Source organism: Octodon degus, unplaced genomic scaffold (genome assembly GCF_000260255.1).
Source record: "Octodon degus isolate 3935 unplaced genomic scaffold, OctDeg1.0 scaffold00006, whole genome shotgun sequence".
NCBI classification, from domain to species: domain Eukaryota; kingdom Metazoa; phylum Chordata; class Mammalia; order Rodentia; family Octodontidae; genus Octodon; species Octodon degus.
Genome location: NW_004524582.1, coordinates 30,549,654 through 30,568,915, shown reverse-complemented (window position 1 = coordinate 30,568,915; position 19,262 = coordinate 30,549,654). Strand labels below are relative to the sequence as shown.

Genomic DNA, 19,262 nt, shown 5'->3' with positions numbered 1-19,262 from the left:
ACCATCCCCAGCGCACAACTGGTTTTAACGGGAGCAAAGCAAAGGAAGTTCCGACCCCAGAATTGGAACGCAGAGAGGCAGCAGCACTCCTGGTGGGTTGTAACAGAGTGCGAAGACCTCACCCAAAACTACTTAATATCATGGGGGTCAGGACCATTTTCCCTTCTTCTGAGCACGTCTGAAATTTTCTGGGATAAAATATACAAATTAAGCCGAGGAGAGTTCCAGGATAGCCTGGGATACAAAGTGACTTCAAGGCGAGGCTGAACTGCATAGTGAGACCTTGTCTAAAAAAAAAAAAAAAAAGTACGGATTAACACGCACTTCTCCTGAGGAGCGTCCATGGGGTCTAACACTCTCCCTAAACAGCACATTATTTCTGCTGTACATTTTGTGTCTTACTGTGATAAAACGGAAGGTGAGTGTTACAGACGGACACCCGCACTCCCATCATGCGACATCAAACCCGTTGGCACCGGGTCCCTCTCGCCCCGCAGGTGTTGCTTCCGTTCAAGGGAGAGCAGACCGCGGCCCTCCCGCGCCCTCCTCCTCACCAGGACCGTGGCAACAGGAGAGGGGCTCTCCCGGCCTCTTGTGGCCCTAATTTCCAGACACTGGGGCTGCCGCGTCCGCTGATTTTCCCCACAGTCCGACGATCCCTTGCCTACATTTCCAGACCCAGGACCCGGAGGTCCCAACGCAGCCAGGCCCGCCCGCGAGGACGCGCTCCCCCGCCGGGAACGCAGCTGCGACGCCCCGCGGCCCGCCACGTGCGCCCCGCCCCCGCCCCCGCCCTACCCATTGGCTCGCGCCGGACCTCGCCCCGCCCACGAGAGGCTCCGCCCTCTATCCCTTGACCTTTCACCTCCCCACCTTCTGGGGCTGCCGGAAGCTTCAGGCCCCGCCCACGGGGGGAGCAGACACTTTCTTCACCAGACTCACAATTATTGGTGACTAGCGTCTGCCGATCATTGCAAAGGCAGTCGTGGATTGGCTAAGTGGAAGCCGTTGGGCGGGGAAATCGGCGCAGCGCCCCACGCAAGCCCAGTGCGTGCGCAATGACGACGGCGGCGACGGTAGTGATGGCGGCTCGCTGTGTAAGGCTGGCGCGGCGAAGTCTCCCCGCTTTGTCGTTGTGTCTCAGGTAAGGAGCTCTAGGATTCCCCAGGATGAGCAGGCAGCAGCGGCCCCTCAGCACGGCCTCTCCTGCTGCGACCTTTCCCGGCCGCGGTCCCGGAGGCGGCAGCCAGGTCCGTGGGACGCTGTGTTTCCCAGAGCTGGGCGGCCCGGCCCGGGGCTCCTGTCCCGATTGAGGACCAGCTCGAGGCCTCGGGCGCCCCGGCCCGCGGCCGCCCTGCTCTGCAGCCGTGTTGTGTGCGCCGGGGGCACGGGAACGCGCGAGCCAGCCGCCTGGACCGGAAACGCGAGCAACGAGGGCCGCGAGCGTGTTTGTGGCCGAAGGTCCTGCAACCCGCGGTGCGTGCAGCCCGCTGCTGCGGCGACACCGCGCGCGCGTCCGTGAGCCGCACTAGTGCCCGGACACAGATGGCCTCCGCGTCTCCAGTCGAAGAAAACAGCCAACCAGAGACGCCGGGACTTTGCGGGTGGCGCACCGAGGCAGAACCCACCGGGTGTGGCCTGGACGGAAAACTGGTTTTATTAATCGGGACTGGCTCGGGAAAATTCCGCGTGCCCGAGGCATCTGTTGCCCAGTTTTCCATTGTGCGTGGCATTTCCTGCCCTGGGTGGCAGAAGGGGAGCAGAGCCTGCTCCGCGGCGGGCACAGGAAGCTTATGTAGACCAATGGCGACCCCACCCCGAGGGTCTCAGAGCCAGCCCCCTCACTGTTTTAACTTGTGGCTTCTGGTTTTTAAAAGTCCTGCCTCCAAAGTTAGTATAGTGCTCTTAACTAGTTCGTTGGGGAATTGGTTAGAAGCAAGTTATTAATGAAATCAGGAGAAACTGCTGCGGCAAACCGTGGGTAGAAAGGACGTGGTGAGAGCTTACTTACCTGGTGCAAGCAGGCATGTGAAGTGAGGAGCCCTTCCGGTCAAGGTGATGGTAGGTACGAGGGGAGCGTTAGCGTCATAGATTCAAGCGGGGCAAGCAGGGCAAAAGAGCAACGTTCCGGGGCTACTTGAGGAAAAACGCAGGGATTCAGTTTCCCTGTGCGACACAGGCCAGCCCTGACTCCCGGCCCTGGTTCATTCCCAGCCCCACCGGGTTCCGCTAGTAGACCCTCTGTTGGCCACACATCAGGAAAGAGTGTGCGGAGCAGAGCTGAATTGCAGGGAGTCGTGTGTCTGTGACTGTCACGTCCAGGGATGGGAGCAGCTCATAGAGAAGGCCAGATTAAACGGTCCTCTCAAAGTTGGACATGGTGGCACACACCTGTAATCCCAATGCTTGGGAAACCCACGGCAGGAGGATTGCCACAATCAAGGATAGCCTAATCCATGTAGTGAGAACCCTGCTTAGTTTCGTTGTTGTTTGGTTTGGTTTGGTTTTATGTATTTGGTACAGGGTCTCACTAAGCAGCTCAAACTCCTAGTGAACCTCCTGACTCAGCCTCCCCAGCTCTGGGATGAAGGGCATGTGCCACCACACCCAGTCTTGGTAGCAAGTTCAGGGCACAGCATGTGGTATGGGGAGGTCAGCCCAGGTCCTTGCCTTGCCTAGGCAGGCACTTAGACCACTGAGCTGTCTCTGCAACTTAGAGATCCCTGGTTTGTTGTTGTTTTTTAATGTATTTAGTACAAGTTCTTACTACACAATTGGAGTCAGTGATCCTCCTGTTTTCAGCCTCCCAAGCTCAGGGGTTATAGGTGTGTGCCACCACGCGCAATCTCAATCCTGTCTCAGTGCACCCTGGGGGCAGGGGCTGGCACAAACCCCAGCTGCTGCACTCTGCCTAAGCAGGCACTTCAATCCGCTGAGCTACCTGGCCGGCCCTTAAGATCCCTGTTTTAAAACTACAAAAACCCCAGTACTCTCAATATCTTTTCAGATTCCTTTTTAGATTTCTAAAAACTAGAATTAAAAATATAATCAAAAGGTCATTTCACCCACTTGGGAACAGCTAATACTAGATCTTTTCACTCCCTTCTGCAGACCTAAGAAACGTGAGCGTTCCTAATTTGTATAAAAGCAGATTATGTTTTGTGTTGTCACGTGCTGTAGAACAGACCACATGTAGCTGGTGGTCCCCTTGGATTCCCTTGTGACACCTTAGTTTTTATTTATGTGAGTACACTCTGATGTTTGCCTGACATAAATATTTTGCTCAGGATGTATTGTCATTAAATGACAGCATAACTGTTCAAAAAATAGAGTATTTGAATTTTGAAAGATAACAGTTTAAGACACATTACCATGAATCCCCCTCCTTGTGCTGTTTTGTTCGGTTTTTGTGTCTTTTTAGATAGTTTTGCAGTGCAGTCCAGGCTCACCTTGAGCTTGCCAAGTAGCCCAGGCTGGCCTCAAGCTCAAGTACTCCTCCTGCCTCAGCCCCTCCCCCGGGTGCCCGCATTCCAGGCAGGAGCCTGCTGGCCGCTCGCGCCCTGGCTTGGCGCGTGGGCATACGCACCCCATCCTCCTTGCCACCTTCTGCAGCTGCTGTGGCAGTCCTCGTCTGCGTCTTTACTTGCGTTGTGGCTGCTTGAGTGCCCTGAATGGATTCATGGTCCTTTTGACATTGGGCAAAAGCCAGAAGTCACAGTGTCAGGTCCAGTGAGTCAGGTGGATGAGGACACAATATCATGTTTTTACTTGACAAAAAATTACTGTAAACAGCTGCAGAATGTGACAACAAGGGTGCAACTAGTGTGTTGAAAAAGGGGGGAAGATCCTGAGGGCAGTTAACGGCAGTGTCTTTTACTGTAATTTGACACATTCACCATATTTGATTCTGCCTCAGCAGTTCACGGATTGGGCTACAGCATAATTACAAAGCGCCCCCACTGTCCGGGGAAGACGTCAGGGCTTCAAGGCTCTGTCACTAATGATTTGTGTGGCTTCCATCATCACTGAATCTTGGCCTGTGGAGTTCAGCTTGCAGAAGCCGGAAGTCGCTTGCGGGGTTTGCTTTGGACCTCCCTGTAACCCCCCGTCTGTCTCCCTACATCCAGCGGTGCTCCGCCCCCACTGTAGTACCGCAGCCCGGCCTGAGAGCCGCGTGCCCCGAGTCACTTACTCTGTAGACATGAGTCGCACCTCCCCGCACCATGCTGTGGGCTTGGTCTCTGCCCAGTCCATGTGTATAAGCAGAATCAGCCTGGGCCTGAGAGTAGGTAGCTGCTCGATTCGGGGCAAAGCCTGGCCCCCCACAAGAGACCACTGGATCCACGTGTGAGCTGGGGTGTCCGCTGCTGAAGGCTTCCATAAATAGTCTCATGTCACCAGACGGGTATGTTCTGAGAACTACTCTGCCCTGTGCGAATGGTGTAAGGTGCTCAGGCAGACCTGGGTGGTGGCCCTGCAGCACGGCCACTGTCCCTGTGTTACCGTATATGGTAGAGACCGGGACATCGTTCTGTAGCATCTGCTTCCCCCCATCACAATCTACCGTTGTTGTAATCTACTGCTTTTATTAGACCAGAGATAAATCTTTTCTCCCAAAGTCAGTGGCAGCTCACTTAGAATTGTCCCATATCTCTGAAGTCATGCATCTGGTGGTAACAAGCACAAGGCCTGTGCCTGTGCTGAACGTAGTGCATCGCTTTGCTCCAGGCCCTCTCCAAGGCTGCTGTGTACTGCTGCAAAACAGAAGAGCAATGGCCAGGGCCTGGAGGACGACACACGGGCCAGCGAGCCGAAGCCGGAGCCTCCCGCCACAGATAAGGTCCTACTGGAAGAGAAGGGCCGGTTGGAGGAGCAGCTCAAGGAGACTGTGGTAAGGCCCTGGGCCACGTGACCATGCCAGGTTTCCTTGGTGAGAGTCCACAGCCAGCAGCCTCAGCCACTGTCCACTGCCCAAGGTGGCAGAGGCCATAGGCTAGTCCAGCATGGCTCTGTCCCTGCAAGAGGGGTGGCTGTAGTGACCGTTAGGACTTAGGTGGCCTTCACCGTGTGGAGTGCTTGGCTCGGTGTGTAAGCGGCAACTGGGAAGGGAACCAAAGGCTGTAGGTGCAGGTCTTGAGTATGGAGGTTACTGCTTGGGAAAGCACAGAGGTGGCCCAGGTCGAACCTCTTGAGCACTTTCGGCTTTCGCTCTGGGTCTGCGCTGAGCTCTCGGCATTAACCCTCCCTGCAGTCCTGTGAGTAAGCGTCCCCCAGGCCTGTTCACAGATGAGGAAGCTGAGGCACAGAAAGGGACGGGCGCTAGAGCCCGGGGTGTAGAGCCAGGGTTGGCAGCAGGCAGCCTGCGGGAGCCTCTCGGTCACTGCTGGGGGTGCCTGAAGACTGGCGCCAGGCGGGGCTCACTCAGTAAATGCTGCCGGCCGGCTGCCTGAGGTAGAGGTGCGCGAATGAGCGCCCAGGCGGGGAGGGCGCAGTGGCCCCAAGCCTGCTCAGGACTCCTTGGGTTACTTCCTAACTGGCCAAGGCAGTCATGGTGAACCTTTGTGAGACCAAGTGACAGACTGCAACCCAGAGCCCACTTACTCATTGCAGAGGGGCCGCACTCCACGCAGACCTGAACACTGAGGTTTTAGTTTAGAAAGCAGCTGCTGTGAGTGCGTGGCTGCTGCGGCCGCCACCGCCGGCTGCAGGTTCCCAGCAGAGCTCCTCCTCCCCTCTGCACAGGCAAGCGCCTTCCCGGAGGGGACTGAGAGTGGGAGTTGGGGCCACGGTAAGAATCTCCTTCCTGTCCTTGTCCCTCTGTACGGGGAAGAGAGGGAGCCGCGCTGCGCTCCCGCTTGCTGGGAGCGCAGACACAGGTGTAGCAGCGTTCAGCTTCCGGTGTCGTCTTTAATCTCAAAAACAGTAACAGGTTTTATTTGTATTTTAACTTGGAGTTTGTGGTATAATTTTTAAATCAGGATGCCTTTTCTATGGATTTGTTTTGTGTTCAGTAATTCAGGTAAATTTCTTTTTCCTTTTTTAGGAAAAATATAAACGAGCTCTGGCAGACACCGAGAACTTGAGGCAGAGAAGCCAGAAGCTGATAGAGGAGGCGAAGTTGTATGGTAATGGTGAACGCCATGGCGGGGAGCCTAGGAAGCAGCTGGAGACGGGCGCAGGGAAGGCTGCGGCAGGGACAGGGCGCCCCCCAGGTGGGGACAAGCTGGAGGGAGGGTGTCTGGAGGAGCAGAGTGCCATAGACACTGCTGCACCCCTCAGAGCCCAGAAAGCGCGGCCCGATGGTGAGGCGCGCTTGTACAGTCATCCCTGTGGGGCTCCTGTTCTCCCTGCAGCCGTGACGGGCAGCTTCTGTTTCCTCACAGAGTAGTGGAAGCTGTCAGAAGGCCTGCTGTGCTGTCCCCAGGCCGCCTGGCCCTCCCTGCCCGTCCTGTGGCTGAGGTCCCTAGGCTTCTTGATTTGCCCTGCAGCCGCTTGGTACTAGCAGCACTGTTTTGGCCAGTTCTGCGCAAGGGTGCGTGTGCACACACACATGCTCTGCCTCTGGTGGTTGTCAGGCCACCTCGGTGACTGCTGCCACCTGCACATAAATGGGAAGTGTCACTCGCTGTATGACAGATGAGAGACCCAGGCTCAGGAGGGGAGGTTACTGGTTTGCCTGAGGACAGAGGGGGTCTCAGCACACTACTGCAAATCACATGCCTGGTGTCACCGCCATTGCTCCCTGGTGTCTTCCCTCCCTCTCTGGCTCTTCAGGTCACAGCAGAGCAGGCTGCTTGCCCTTTGCTCAGTGACTGCCTGTGCCTCAGTGGTTGTTCAACGTCTAGTCCCCTGTGGCCAGATCTCCAGGCATTGAGGCTCACTTCCCTGCCTCCCTGCTCCCTTTCTTAGTCACATAAGCGGCGCCCCTCTCATCCCGCAAGGCTTCTGGAGTTTGAACTGTGGGGCACTGCAACTTACAGGCAAGCAGATGATTTGCAAGGTGTCCCTGAGAACGCAAGCCTGCGGGCACAGCCCTAGTGGCCTGCGCAAAGGCTGATCCCCAGTGCCAACCATCTTCCCATCTCCCTCACTAGGCATCCAGGGCTTCTGCAAGGACTTGCTGGAGGTGGCCGACATTCTGGAAAAGGCCACCCAGAGTGTCCCAAAAGAAGAGATCAGAGACGAGAACCCTCACCTGAAGAGCCTGTACGAGGGGCTGGTGATGACCGAGGTGCAGATGCAGAAGGTGTTCACCAAGCATGGCCTGCTCAGGCTGGACCCTGTTGGAGCCAAGTTTGACCCCTACGAACACGAGGCCTTGTTCCATGCGCCTGTGGAGGGGAAGGAGCCGGGCACCGTGGCGCTGGTCAGCAAGGTGGGCTACAAGCTGCACGGGCGCACACTGCGGCCCGCGCTGGTGGGGGTGGCGAAGGAAGCCTAGCTGCGCCCTGGCGTCCCTCACTGTGACTCCTGAAAGGCAGGGCTACCTTTCTCCCTGCGGGTGTGCCTGTGACCTGTATCACGCCCAGACTGGTCAGAAGCAGGAAAAAGGGTGGCTGAGCCAGGGAAGGACAGCACCCACACGGACTCAAGAACTGATTTGGTGTCTGCTCACTGCTGTCCTGTGCCACCGGTCACTCATCTGCACACTTAAAGAAGGCCAAGGGTGTGGGGGCTTCAGTGTCCCAAACAGCACTGTATCTAAACTCTGGTGATCATAAAGTATTTTAAACAAATAAAAGGTCTCTGGGAATTGTGTTGGCTGCCTCGCCACGCCCCGAGTCTCTGGCCACCCCACCCACCTGCGGGTCCACGGTGAGGCAAGGACCCTCTTCTTGTGCTAAAGACATAAGCCCTGATGCATCAGAGCACACGGTTCTGCTCGGGTTTGGGTGTAGCCTTGGGCTCCTCTGGAGACAAGTGTGTGAACCATCAGTCCCTCCCCCATTCTGACCGCCTCGGGATGTGTCCCCGCTAAGGTGGGCCTTGTCAAAACACGACTGCATGCGTGGGACACTTTGTGTCCATGCTTAATTTTAAATTTTTGAAAGGATTAAAAGCCTGTTTTTTTCTACTCTTTGCTAACAACTTAGTCCTTTGATGGAGACCTTGAGCCCAAGGCCAGCGGGACAGCTCCTCTGTGTCCCATCGGGCCCTGAGCTGCCTGGCACATTCTCTTCAGGTGGAGCCAAGGCCAGAGCGCCCTGTCTTTGATGGGCCAGACTTTCTGGCGCCAGGCCGCGAGGCCTAGCCTCATTACGTGAACGTTGAGGATCTAGGGAGAGGGTGAGCGAGCAGGTGGGCATCTGTCACAGGGAGAGAAGCGCCCACTGCCAGTACTAGGTGAGAAGGGCAGGACTGCCTGGGGTGGGGCAGAGCCCACAGAGTGCACTAGCAACTTGAAAGATGAAGTAATAGTGCCGTAGTTAAAATCTTCCATTTTGGGGGGCCTGCCCCTTAGCTCAGTTCTTTAAGTGGCTGCTTCAACAAAGCAGTCAGGCTCAGGTTGCTGTGGTTCGATCCCCACAACTCAAGCCAGCCAGTCATGCCTTGAAGGCATTCGGAGCAAAAAAAAAAAAAAAAAAAAAAAACCTGCCATTTTTGGGGTCAGGGAGATGGCTCAGTGGAATAAGCGCTTCCCTGGCAAGCACACGGGCCGGAGTTCAATCCCTGATTCCGAACCAAAAAAAAAAAAGGAATAGTCCAAAATCTTCCATTTTTGCTGCTTCCAATCACTGCTCTTTAAGCTGCTGTGATTCTTTGCTCCAAAATAGCTGAACTAGTGGCAGCTAGCATACTGGAGAAGCCTGGTCCTGAGGTGCCCCTTCTGTACTTGGGACCTGAGTGACTCACTGGATTCTGTGGGCCTGTGCCCTCCTCCCCCTTCCAGCTGGTTGCTGTGCGAAGCAGTCATAACCCAAAAGCAGTCCACTGTGCATGTCACCCCCACCTGCACATGCAACCAGCTGCAGAGCAAAACCAAGAGAAACCACTTACAACCGTATGGAGCCAACAGGCCTCTTGTTAACCCCCAACACCAGGGTGTGCTCACACTTACCCTCCCCTGGAGTTAGTTTCCAGGGGACATACACAGGCTATGCAAACCACAGCAGCTTCTAGGAGGGACTTGGGCATCCCTGTGTGTCAGGGTCCCGGCACCAACCTGACATGGGCTCACTCTGAGACACTGGGCTTTGGGGACAGAAGCAAGCAGTGACAGTGTTTTGTTCTCAACCTCTTTAATATGTAAAAGAATAGAAACGCAGCTGGAGTTACAGCTTTGAGTACATTCTTGGAATGCTGGCCTCCCGAGAGCACTGCCTTTTTCAACTCAGAGTTAAATTTGGGAAGGACCTTGTTCCGTGGGATTATGGTAGCCGACTCGTTGTGAGAATTAAATAGAAACATTTCAGGCTCTGAGCTGACAGCAGAGGTAAGGACTGACGTGATGAAGCTGAACCAGGCGGGATGACAGGCATCCGTCCGAGAATTACTTTTTCCTTGTCACAGTATCTCAACATAAATTATACATTCACTGTGGTGTTTTAAAACAGTCAAGCCTAAATAAATTCTTCATACCATCAAAAATACACACACACACACACTCTCTACCAGCCTGCGGAAACACACCAAACAGCTCGGCCCAGACCGCACGCGAGAGCCTATGCTTCTCAAGCTAACGGCGACTAGGCCAAACCTCCCCAAACTAGGATTCTGGTATAGAAAATCAACCCAGGGACCCCAAGAAGGGGAAGCCAGTGGCTCTCTGCCCTGGGATCCCACACAGCCAAGAGCAGTGGCTGGGATGCACCCTGGAAGCCTGGAGATTCGACTCCAGAGGACTTGGGGCCAGATGGCACTTCTGTCAGCCATGCAGCGGCCGCAGGGTTGAACATGCACGCCTGCAGGGGGCAGTGTGGAGCTGGTCCTCGAGCAGCCCAGTGCTCACTGGCTCTGGCATGGAGATGGGGCCTGGCCACATGCCTGCCATGCACTTTACAGCTAAAGCCATCTGCAGTGTGTCTGAAATGTTTTATTTAACACTGAAAAACTCACCCTAGGGGACAGGATGTAAAAAGAAAAGGCACATAATCAAGTCCTTGGAAATGAGGTGTTTTTCATTTTCTTTCACTTCAGTTTAATGCAACTTTTGAAACTTCAAGCCCACATGTTCTGGAGGAGAACAGGCTCTTGTACCTAAGGAGGCTGAGCAGGCCAAGCATGGAAGGGAAGGACAGGGTTTGGTCACTCCAGGGTCCCTGGAGCCCAGCCCTAGCAGAACCCTGAGCTGCAGGCAAACGAGCGACTTCTGCAGGTTTAGTAGAAAGGTACCAGGCAGGTCCTGAGAGCCCTGGCATCAAGCTCGTTTCTGATGCCACGTGGAGCCAGCAGCAGCACATGCGCACCGAGACTCAGCAGGGTGCTCTGCCCTCACCAGCAACTGTGCGCACTGTACACAGCGGGCCCGGCCACACCCTAAATAATTCACTTAGCCTGGCTAGCACAGTCACACTTTTTCAGTGGAAAGGGTACTTATAGCTGTGACGGAAACCCTGAGGATGCTAACACAGGACTCGGCCGTGTGCCCTCACACGGGGACTTCCAGGTAGAATGCACTACAGGGACATCAGCAGCAGGCACCCAGGAAGCCAGTGGCCCCCACCCTCCTGCTGGTGGTGACCGAGATGTTCCAAGGGAGGCAGCCTGGGCCCCACGGGAGGGCCTGGGGGCCGCCCAGAGTGCAGTGTCATTTGTGTGCAAACAAGGGCTTCCCAGGTGTCTATAGAGTCGTGGCAGCTAAGCCTGCTGCGTGCAGAGGGCCCTGCCCAGCCTGCCTCTCTGTAAAGTGCCATGTGCCCGGGGCAGCAGTGGGCTCAGAAAAGGGCGCTAGCAGCCCCACCTGAGAAGAGCTTGTGCCACCAAGGAAAAGCCAATGGCCTGGTGGCCTGGCAAGGGCACATCACTCCTGGCACCCTCAGCAATAGCTTTTGCACCAAAAGAAAGAAGGCTCACGGGACACAAGGACACCGTCCAGCCTTGTCACATTCTCCAGAGGGAGCTGCCAGGCATCCGTCTCCTGAGATCCACTGTAAGCCCGCCGCTAGTGCTGCTGGCCGAGGACCACGAGAAGACTTTACACCTTAAAAAGGAACTCGATTTCTTTAAAAAGAGCAACACTGGGGAGCACCCCCTCCCCAAGCCACCAGCTCCCAGCTGTCTGGCCACCTCAGGATGCGTCCCGCGATATCCACCCGCTCTCGGTAAGGAACGTGAGGATTCGCTTCTTCAGGACTTTGTCCAGGTAGCTGGGCAGGCGGCTTTTGGAGGGGATGCCCTGCCGCTTCTGCAGGTGGTCCTTGATGATGATGGTCTTCACGGTCACGTAGCGCGCCGGGCTCAGGTTCAGCGAGCTGCACAGCACCTTCTCGCGGTCTGACAGGAGCTCGAAGCCGGGCAGGTGCTCAATGGCCGCAAACTCGCCGTCCTTGCCGTCCTCCTTGCCCCTCCTCGAGCCAGCCAGGCTCTTGTTCTCCTTGCGTCGCTCGCGCTTGTGTCGCGCCGCCTCGTACTCAGCCGACTCCTCCATCTTGGTAATGCCGTTGCGCCGGTAGCGCTGCAGTTCGCGGATCTTGGCACGCAGCATCTTCTCCTTGTGCATGTTCTCGAACAGGTCGTCGAACTCCTTGCACGACATGAACTGGTACAGCGGCCTGAGCTTCAGCCGCAGCTCCTTCTCCTCCTTGGTGATCTTGCGCTTCAGCGCCTTCTCCTTCTCCTTCTTGTCCTTGCCCAGGAAGGCGGGCACCAGGTTGTAGTCGCGTGCAATGTTCTTACGCCGCTGCCGCTCCTTGAGCTTGCGCACGTACATGTCCACGTGCGCACGCTTCAGCTCGATCTCCACATCATCATCATCGTAGTTCACGGAGAGGCCGCTGATGAGTGTCTCCGCATCCTGGTCATACTCAATCTCGTAGTCATCCCGCAGGGGCATGTAGCCCAGCTGCTGCTGCTCAGCCACCGAAATGTCAAGGGGGGGCAGCGGCGTGGTGAGGCTGGGCGAGAGGGGGCCGCCGCTGGGGCACGTGTGGTCAGTGACGCGGTTGGGGATGGTGTCGGGGATGCAGGCCTTGCCTAGGTTCCCATGGATGTACATGCTCACGTAGTGCTCCATCACCTCCTGGGGCGTCCGCGAGGCACCCACATGTGCAGCCATGTCCTCCTATGGGGACAAAAGCCAGGTGTCAGATGGGTTTCCTACACAAGCTGTTCACACCCTAAGGGTCCACGGGGCACACTTCCATCAGCCCTGGCAGTGCCCCCCTCAGGACACTCTGTTCCGAGGTCGGGACATCCCTGACTGTGCCCAGGGATGAAGGATCTGGGCAGGGCACACCTGCCTGCGGCTGTGGGGCAGCCAACCTTCCTAAGAGCCACACTGTGCTCCTGGTTTCCCATGGGGGCTGGCACCCGCTGCACTGGCCATTCTGTCACAGCAAGCATGTGCCCCAGGGACTGTGTCCAGGATGCCTGACTCCTCCTGTGCAGACCACAACACGGGCTCAGGCCTGGTCCCAGGAGGGTGCTCTAGGAGAGCTAGCTGGTGCCTTTCCTAGGTGGTGACTGCAGGTGACAGGTGCACGAAGCACCTCCCACCCACAGAGCTAACCGCCACTCTGTCACAGCTGAGCACACGCCTGCTCCTGCAAGAAGGGAGCCCAGCAACATGGGGTCTATTGATAGGAGGAAACCGTCGAACCCCCTCAATCTTTTCCTTCTGCTAAGAGGCCTCTTCCTTAAAGTCAACCGCCAAAGCCACTTCAGAAAGCAACTGCCTGAAATGCGCACTCATTCTCCCAGCCACCACTCAGTGCCGCCCGGCCCCGCGGGGGCAGGTTCTGGCAGCACAGGCACTCAGGAGCAGGGCAAGCTGCTTTCCGCCCAGGCTCCGCACCTGGGCGCTGACCGGAAGTCCAGTGCGCTGCTGCTGGAGAGCTGGCCGTGGAGGCGGGAAGCAGCCCCTGCTCCAGGAACAAACTCCCCTTGCCAGCCTCCTCCCCCAGCCAGCCCCACCCCACAGGACTGGACCAGGAGGGTGGCGTGATTTATCACAGCGAGAGTGTGGGGCAGTCGAGTCCAACAGAAGATCTCCCTGAGGACCAGGAGGTGAGCAAAGACAAGAACAAAGGACAGGCTCTGAGGGCCGGGGAAATAGCTCAGTAGAATAAGCGCTTTGCCTGGCAAGCGCACGGTCCTGAGTTCAATTCCCGGTATCACAAAAAATAAATAAATAAATAAAAATCAAAGGACAGTTTTCAGTCTGGCTGGCTGTGCTTCTGCAACTCTTTCTTTCAAAACCCACCAGCATCCCAGAAGTGTTTATAATGAACATCAGGCTGGAACTGTCCTGAGCTGGGCACACTGACCATGCTGTGTGACACAGGCTGGTGGCAGCCATCTAAGTCACGGACTCTGCCCTGTATGGAGTCAGTGGCCCGTAGGCAGCAGCGAGCTCTTACAGGGAGGGTGGCCCACATGCCTCAGAGCACAGGCCACCGAGGGTGCTGCCTTCCTGCCTACAGTAGCCACAACCTAAGAGAAACACTGGCCACATCTCACCAGCCAGCCACAGGGCCTGACCTGCTCTGTGCCAGACAGCACGCCCCACCAGGGGCTCTGGGGGCAGCACTGCCAGCTGGCGGCTTGCAGGCTTCCTCCTCAACATCAGCTTCTGCCTGCGGCTGGGAGGACCACTGTGTAGGCCACGACAGGGTCTCAGAGGCCAACACATGCCCCATTTCCTGGCCAGGGAGGATGCTGCTGGCTTACCCAAGGCTCTGTGCTGGCCTCTGCCTGTGCTGGAACCTGTCTCTAATGCTCTCAGTTGGCAGATTCTACAGTTAGCCCTCTATCAACCCCTAGACGACATCTTCTACCAGGAAGCAGTTATAAAACCTATAGACACCTTGCCACGGTCCACCAGGCCCTCTGCACCTTCCAGGCCCATGGGCTCTGGCCCTCTTGGGAAGCCAGGCTTAGCTGTGACCACCCCGCTAGAGCTGCCCTCTCTCCACAGGGTGAGCCTTGACATTGCTGTACCCTCTCCAACCCCCTGCCCTTGGCTGACTGAGGAAATGGCTGAACCCACTACAAGGGTCCCCATGACCACATGGACCCTCGAAGCCCAGGTCCTCAACAGGACGCTCTGACCCTGACCCTCCTCCACCCTGCTGTGCCTGTGCTAGACCCCTTCTCTCTCAGGTTTGTTGGCATAAAGTAAGGGCCACCAGAGACAAGCTTACCAAGAGCACCTTGCCCTGCTTAACAGAGTCAGGGACCCCATCCTGCATACCTGGAGGACGAACCTTCAGGTGAGCGACCAGCACAGCCAGGGCTCAAAGTGCCAGTCAGGCAAGGTGCCCGGTGCCCAGAGGGGCCCTTCCCACCCAGGTCCACACTGCTCTGCAGCACGTCCAGGTGGCACTGGAGGCTCCCCTGCAGTCCTCTGCTTGCCCCCTCCAGCTGTGCACTGTGCGGCGGACAGCTGACTGTGGCCCCCACTGGGGGCTTCCTCAGCTCTCTCCAGTGGCTTGGGGCCAGGCAGGTGACACCACTGAAGGAAGTGCCATGCAGCTCATCCTGTCCCTTTTCAGAAGCATCCAAGTGGATGGGCGCCGCCCTAGGCCCACCTTCTCTGGCAAACTGAGTGCAAGGGCCCTTGGGGACAGGCAGCCAGAAGCACCCTCCTCCCCCAGGAACCCTGGCTGAGTGCCTGAAGTGCCTAGGGCACAGGGCCCCAGGGCAGCAGCCTCCACATGGGAGGACAGCAAGTCCTGAGCCACAGTGTGAAACCAACTGCAGGGCAATGGGATGTGTTTAAGGCCTTACAAGGGATACTTTAAAAATGGTTCCGGTGATAAATTTCATGTTCCCGTATTTTAGCACTATAAGGTTTTTTGTTCTGTTTTTTTAACTAAAAATAAGGAAATGTTTTGTTTTGCAGTAAGGGAGACTAACCCAGGGGCTTGTGCCTACTGGATACATGCTTTACAAGCAAGCCCTTTTCAATTTTATTTCAGGACAGGGTCTCACTAACTTGGCCTGGCTGGGCTCAAACTTGGGATCATCTTGCCTCAGCCTCCCAAGTACTGTACCTAGGATTACAGACATGCACCACTCCGCCCAGCAGTGACATTAGTGAAGTTTTGAGGCAGCGTCTCATCACTCCACCTCAGTACCTCTAAATGGGTCCCCAGTCTACAGATCCGGGACATGGTGTATGTGGGGCTGTGCGTTTAACTCCTCCACCTGGTGTTCCGTGCACACTGAACTCTGGGGCGTGCCCATCTGCACAGCCCTGCTCATTCCAGCCTGTTGCCAGCCGGGCCCTCCGTCCTCACTGCACTTACAGCCATCCTTGCACACCACTGTGGGGTGCCGCAGCTGGCGACCCACCTGTCCCACCAACGAGAAGAGCCCACTGGCTGAGGAGGGAGGGGGCCCGTCTCCTCGCCCTGGGACCCCAGGCCCCCCTCACCCTTCAAGGCACTGTTTGGCCCTGCTGCCCTGGACAAATATCCCAAAAAGCCTGGCACAGCTTCCAGTCCCTGACTTCAGCACCCACAAGTGTCTTCCCCACTCTTACCAGGGAGGAAGACGGCACATGTCCGCTACCACCGACTCCAGGCCTGGCTCCTGGGGATCAGGCCCAGCTCTCAGCCCAGCCACACACACACTGCGGCCTTCCCCACAGTGCTCCACCTGGTGGCCACCTCCTACCCTTCCCACCCAGCAGAGCTGGCCACCCTCGGCGACGCAAGGTGTCTGAGCACCACAGAGGCTGCCTGCTGCTGGCACCAAGTAGGCCCGGCCAGCATGAACCAAGGAACACCACACCTCACCGCCCCAGGTGCCAACCGCCGGCCACAAAGGCACACCACACTCGCGACAGCTGCCCCGGGAAGCCAGCCTGCACCTCACTGGGCTCATCTCACTGAGTTCATCACCAACGCTGCCCTGCACCCCTGCAGAAGAGCCAGCCTTCCCGCCCTGCATCCTCCAGACAGCTCCACGAAAAACAACGGCCCCTCTACTGGAGTTTCAAATTGCTAGGGGCCTGGTGCCACAACCTGTAATCTCAACACTCAGGAGGACGAAGCAGGGGGATCACATTTGTTCAAGGTCAGTATGATTGCTAAACCCACTCTCAAAAACACCACAGGTAGGGCCGGGGAGATGGCTCAGTGGAATAAGCGCTTCCCTGGCAAGCGCAAGGGCCTGAGTTCAATCCCCAGTTCTTTAAAAAAAAAAACACAGATGTCTCAAACTATCTTAAAACTTCGCACTTGTCACGCATCCCAGCCCATCTGTGTCCTGCTCTGAACCCCTGCAGGTGGGCAGTCTGGAGCCCTCAACGCGCCGAAGATCTGACCCAACTGTGGTCATATCAAGTTCTCATCCCAAGACTCTGCTTCACTGTAAAAAAGTGTGGGCGCTCAGCACCATGCCAGCTGACACTAGCTATGAGCCAGGGGCTGGCACAATGTGTGATCACAGTGTGGGCTTCAGCACCCACCTCCCATGAATCCCACACCCAGCAGTGCCACCCCGAAGCCATCTGACATCAGAACTAAGCAGGTCTCCTGCCATCACTGGCCCAGACGCCATGTCCAGTCTCTGCCCTGCTCTCTTCTGTGAGCCAAGCAGGCGTGCTCTTACCCTGCTGGGCTCAGGCCCTGTTGCTGCCAGCAAGCCTGGTCCTGTCATGGGCAGCGTCATGCAGGCCCAGACAAGCAGATCAGACCCTGCAGACCAAGCACCACCCCACAGCCCCTGTGGCCCACATATGCACCCAGGAAGAGCCCGGCACAAAGCAATGCAGGCTCCCACGCGCTAAGCAGCTACTTCTGTGCAGGAGTGGAGCTCTGTGCACATCCACACTGAGGACACAGAAGTCAGAGTGGTATAGTGACCAACCCAAGATGGCACAGCCAGAGAGGTGACAGCAAAGCCTCCTCCAGTGTGCAGAGGTAGTACTTTAGCTGGTCCAAAACCTCAGATCAGCAGGGACCAGGGTCCTGCCACCCACACTCTCAAGGCTCTGAGGCTCTATTCCAGTTATAAGACGCTCTATGGCTAGTCCGAATACATTTTAGCAGGCACCCTGGCTGGGTGGCAAGGGTGGAAAGCACCGCTCTAACAAAAAGCCCTCCCCACAACAGCCTAGGTTCTCGCTAGACACCCTGCACATTTTAGGTCCCAGTGTTGGGTTCTGTGTACTTTCCACACCATGGCAGTGAAGCAGTGCAGATAATGTGCTATGGTGGGGGGGGACCAGCCAAACCAGTCCACCCAAACCCCCTGCCTGGGGCTGCTGGGAAGATGTCAACAGGCAGAGACACAACTCAACTCAGTGATGAGCTCGGATTCCTCCACTCTACAGCTACTGTGGAGTTAAGCCTAAAAGGACCAGATGAGGAAGGGAAGTTAGACTACTGATGTCAGAGAGATCAGTCACAAGCCACACCTGGGGGAGAAGAGGATTCCAGGCAGAAGGAATGAAAGATGAAACAAAAGCCTTGCAGGGGCCAACATGAACCCAAGTAGACTCGGAGGCCACCAAGGGCCCACAAGAAGCAACATATGTTGTTGGGTGTTTTGTTTTTGTTTTGGTACCAGGGATTGAACTGAGAACCTTGCACTTGCCAGGCAGGCACTTAACCCCACTGAGCTATCTCCCCAGCCCTCAATGTATGTTTCAAAGAATCGCTGTGATTATGGGTTGTAGGAAACAGAAATGAAGCAGGAAGAACCATCACAAGTGACCTAGCACAGTCACCGCCCGCTTGCACTAAGCTCGCAGGCAGTGGCTGGATCCTGCACATCCTGTGGAGAGGGCTGCCACTGCACTGACGCACGCATAAGGCAGCTTGACACGGAGGGCAGGAGCGTGTGCACACACAGAACACCTGAAGCTCCCAGAAGGCAGGATGAGCGCCTCTCTCCTTCAGAGCCCTTCACCTTTTTCTGATCTGCACAAGGCAGATGCCTGACATGCATCAACAAGCAGCACTGGCAGACAAGGCAAGGAAGTGGCTTCTGCAGGCTGGTGATCACAATGTTACAGATTAGGTGACAACTTGTAGCACTGCATCTGCCCTAAGCAGTTGGGAAAATAAAGCTCTGCCTACAGAGTGGTTCCCCAAGAATGCTCTCTATGAAAAATAAAGCAAAAGAAAGTAAAGCAGCCCAAGTAGAGGAGGGAGAAGCACCGCTGGAGAAGTGGCAGCAGGTGACAACCCTGGATCTCGCTGTGCCTGGGGAAACAACAGAAGAAAGATCTAGCCCCACTTCTCTGCAAATCAGAAGGTCTGCAGATGGGCAGGTGCCCTTGATGGTTATGGCGAGCACAATACAGATGAAAAACAGAAAAATAGCTCTTTGGAGACCCCAGGAGAAGCCACCTGCTTGTCTCTCTCCCAGAGAGGGACTGGCACACTACCTGGCCGGTGGAAACGACTCCAGTCGGGTCTGTCTTTTCTCCCAGCCCACTGTCCCTACGGACACCTTCTGACACAGAGAGAACCCAGGACCTACGCCTCCTTGAGCAAAAGTCTTTGTGCGCTACATGCTGGTCACTCAGCACACCGTGTTCTGGATGCTGCGGCCAGCGCAGGGAACCTGGGGCAGGGCTCCTACAGCCACCCCAAGACACCCAGAGCCCCGGGTACAGAGGAGGCTCCCGGGAGCCTGGTGGCCGCGGCAAGGACCTGCCGTCTCGCCCTGGGCTCCACCAAGCCCAGTCCCTGTCCCTGCCCAGGCTCGAGGAGGCCGGAGCGTACCCGCCTGCACGCACCTGCACCTGGGCGCCCGCCCCGCCGCCCGGCCCCGCAGCACCGCTCCCCACAGCCCAGGTGGAAGGCTCAGCTGCGCTCACCCAATTCCCGAAGCCAAACTGCTCGATGGCGTCCAGTAGCAGCTGCTCCTCGCGGCTGGTCCAGCCGCCCTCGGCCTCAGGTCCCCAGAGCGTGAAACGCCCGCCGTCCACCAGCTGGTAGCCATGGTAGCGTCTGTGGTGACCGATCTCGGCGCCGGCCGAGAAGCACTCGGGGCACAGCTCGATGTCCTGGCACTCGGTGCAGCGGAAGCGCAGCGGGCTCACCTCGGCCAGGCAGTACACGCAGTACTTCTTGCCCAGCTCCGCCATCTTCCCCCGCTCGCCCGCCGTCCGCACCGCCGCCGCCGCCGCCGCCGCGCCCCCGGCC

At 56.8% G+C, this 19,262-nt stretch overlaps 2 protein-coding genes across 2 annotated transcripts; one reads left to right on the top strand and one right to left on the bottom strand.

Annotated features, from left to right (window-relative positions):
• Positions 1 to 1,037: 1,037 nt before the first annotated feature.
• On the top strand, positions 1,038 to 7,754 carry Grpel1 (GrpE like 1, mitochondrial). Its single transcript, XM_004624590.2, has 4 exons — positions 1,038 to 1,144; positions 4,729 to 4,891; positions 6,044 to 6,125; positions 7,095 to 7,754. Exons 1-4 carry the CDS (start codon positions 1,059 to 1,061, stop codon positions 7,439 to 7,441), a joined length of 678 nt encoding a protein of 225 aa, XP_004624647.2. The 5' UTR covers positions 1,038 to 1,058; the 3' UTR covers positions 7,442 to 7,754.
• A 2,358-nt stretch (positions 7,755 to 10,112) lies between these two features.
• Positions 10,113 to 19,256, bottom strand: Tada2b (transcriptional adaptor 2B). Its single transcript, XM_004624588.2, has 2 exons — positions 18,935 to 19,256; positions 10,113 to 12,220 (listed from the first exon to the last, which is right to left on the bottom strand). The coding sequence occupies exons 1-2, from the start codon at positions 19,202 to 19,204 to the stop codon at positions 11,228 to 11,230; spliced, it is 1,263 nt and encodes a 420-aa protein (XP_004624645.1). The 5' UTR covers positions 19,205 to 19,256; the 3' UTR covers positions 10,113 to 11,227.
• Positions 19,257 to 19,262: the final 6 nt, after the last annotated feature.

Excerpts from the sequence above, each read along its gene's own strand:
- Grpel1 (XM_004624590.2), top strand. The coding sequence starts at position 1,059 with ATGACGACGGCGGCGACGGTAGTGATGGCGGCTCGCTGTGTAAGGCTG. Across the intron at positions 1,145-4,728 it reads GCTTTGTCGTTGTGTCTCAG|GCCCTCTCCAAGGCTGCTGT; the intron begins GTAAGGAGCTCT and ends GCTTTGCTCCAG. Across the intron at positions 4,892-6,043 it reads AGCAGCTCAAGGAGACTGTG|GAAAAATATAAACGAGCTCT; the intron begins GTAAGGCCCTGG and ends TTCCTTTTTTAG.
- Tada2b (XM_004624588.2), bottom strand. The coding sequence starts at position 19,204 with ATGGCGGAGCTGGGCAAGAAGTACTGCGTGTACTGCCTGGCCGAGGTG. Across the intron at positions 12,221-18,934 it reads AGTTTGGCTTCGGGAATTGG|GAGGACATGGCTGCACATGT; the intron begins GTGAGCGCAGCT and ends TTGTCCCCATAG.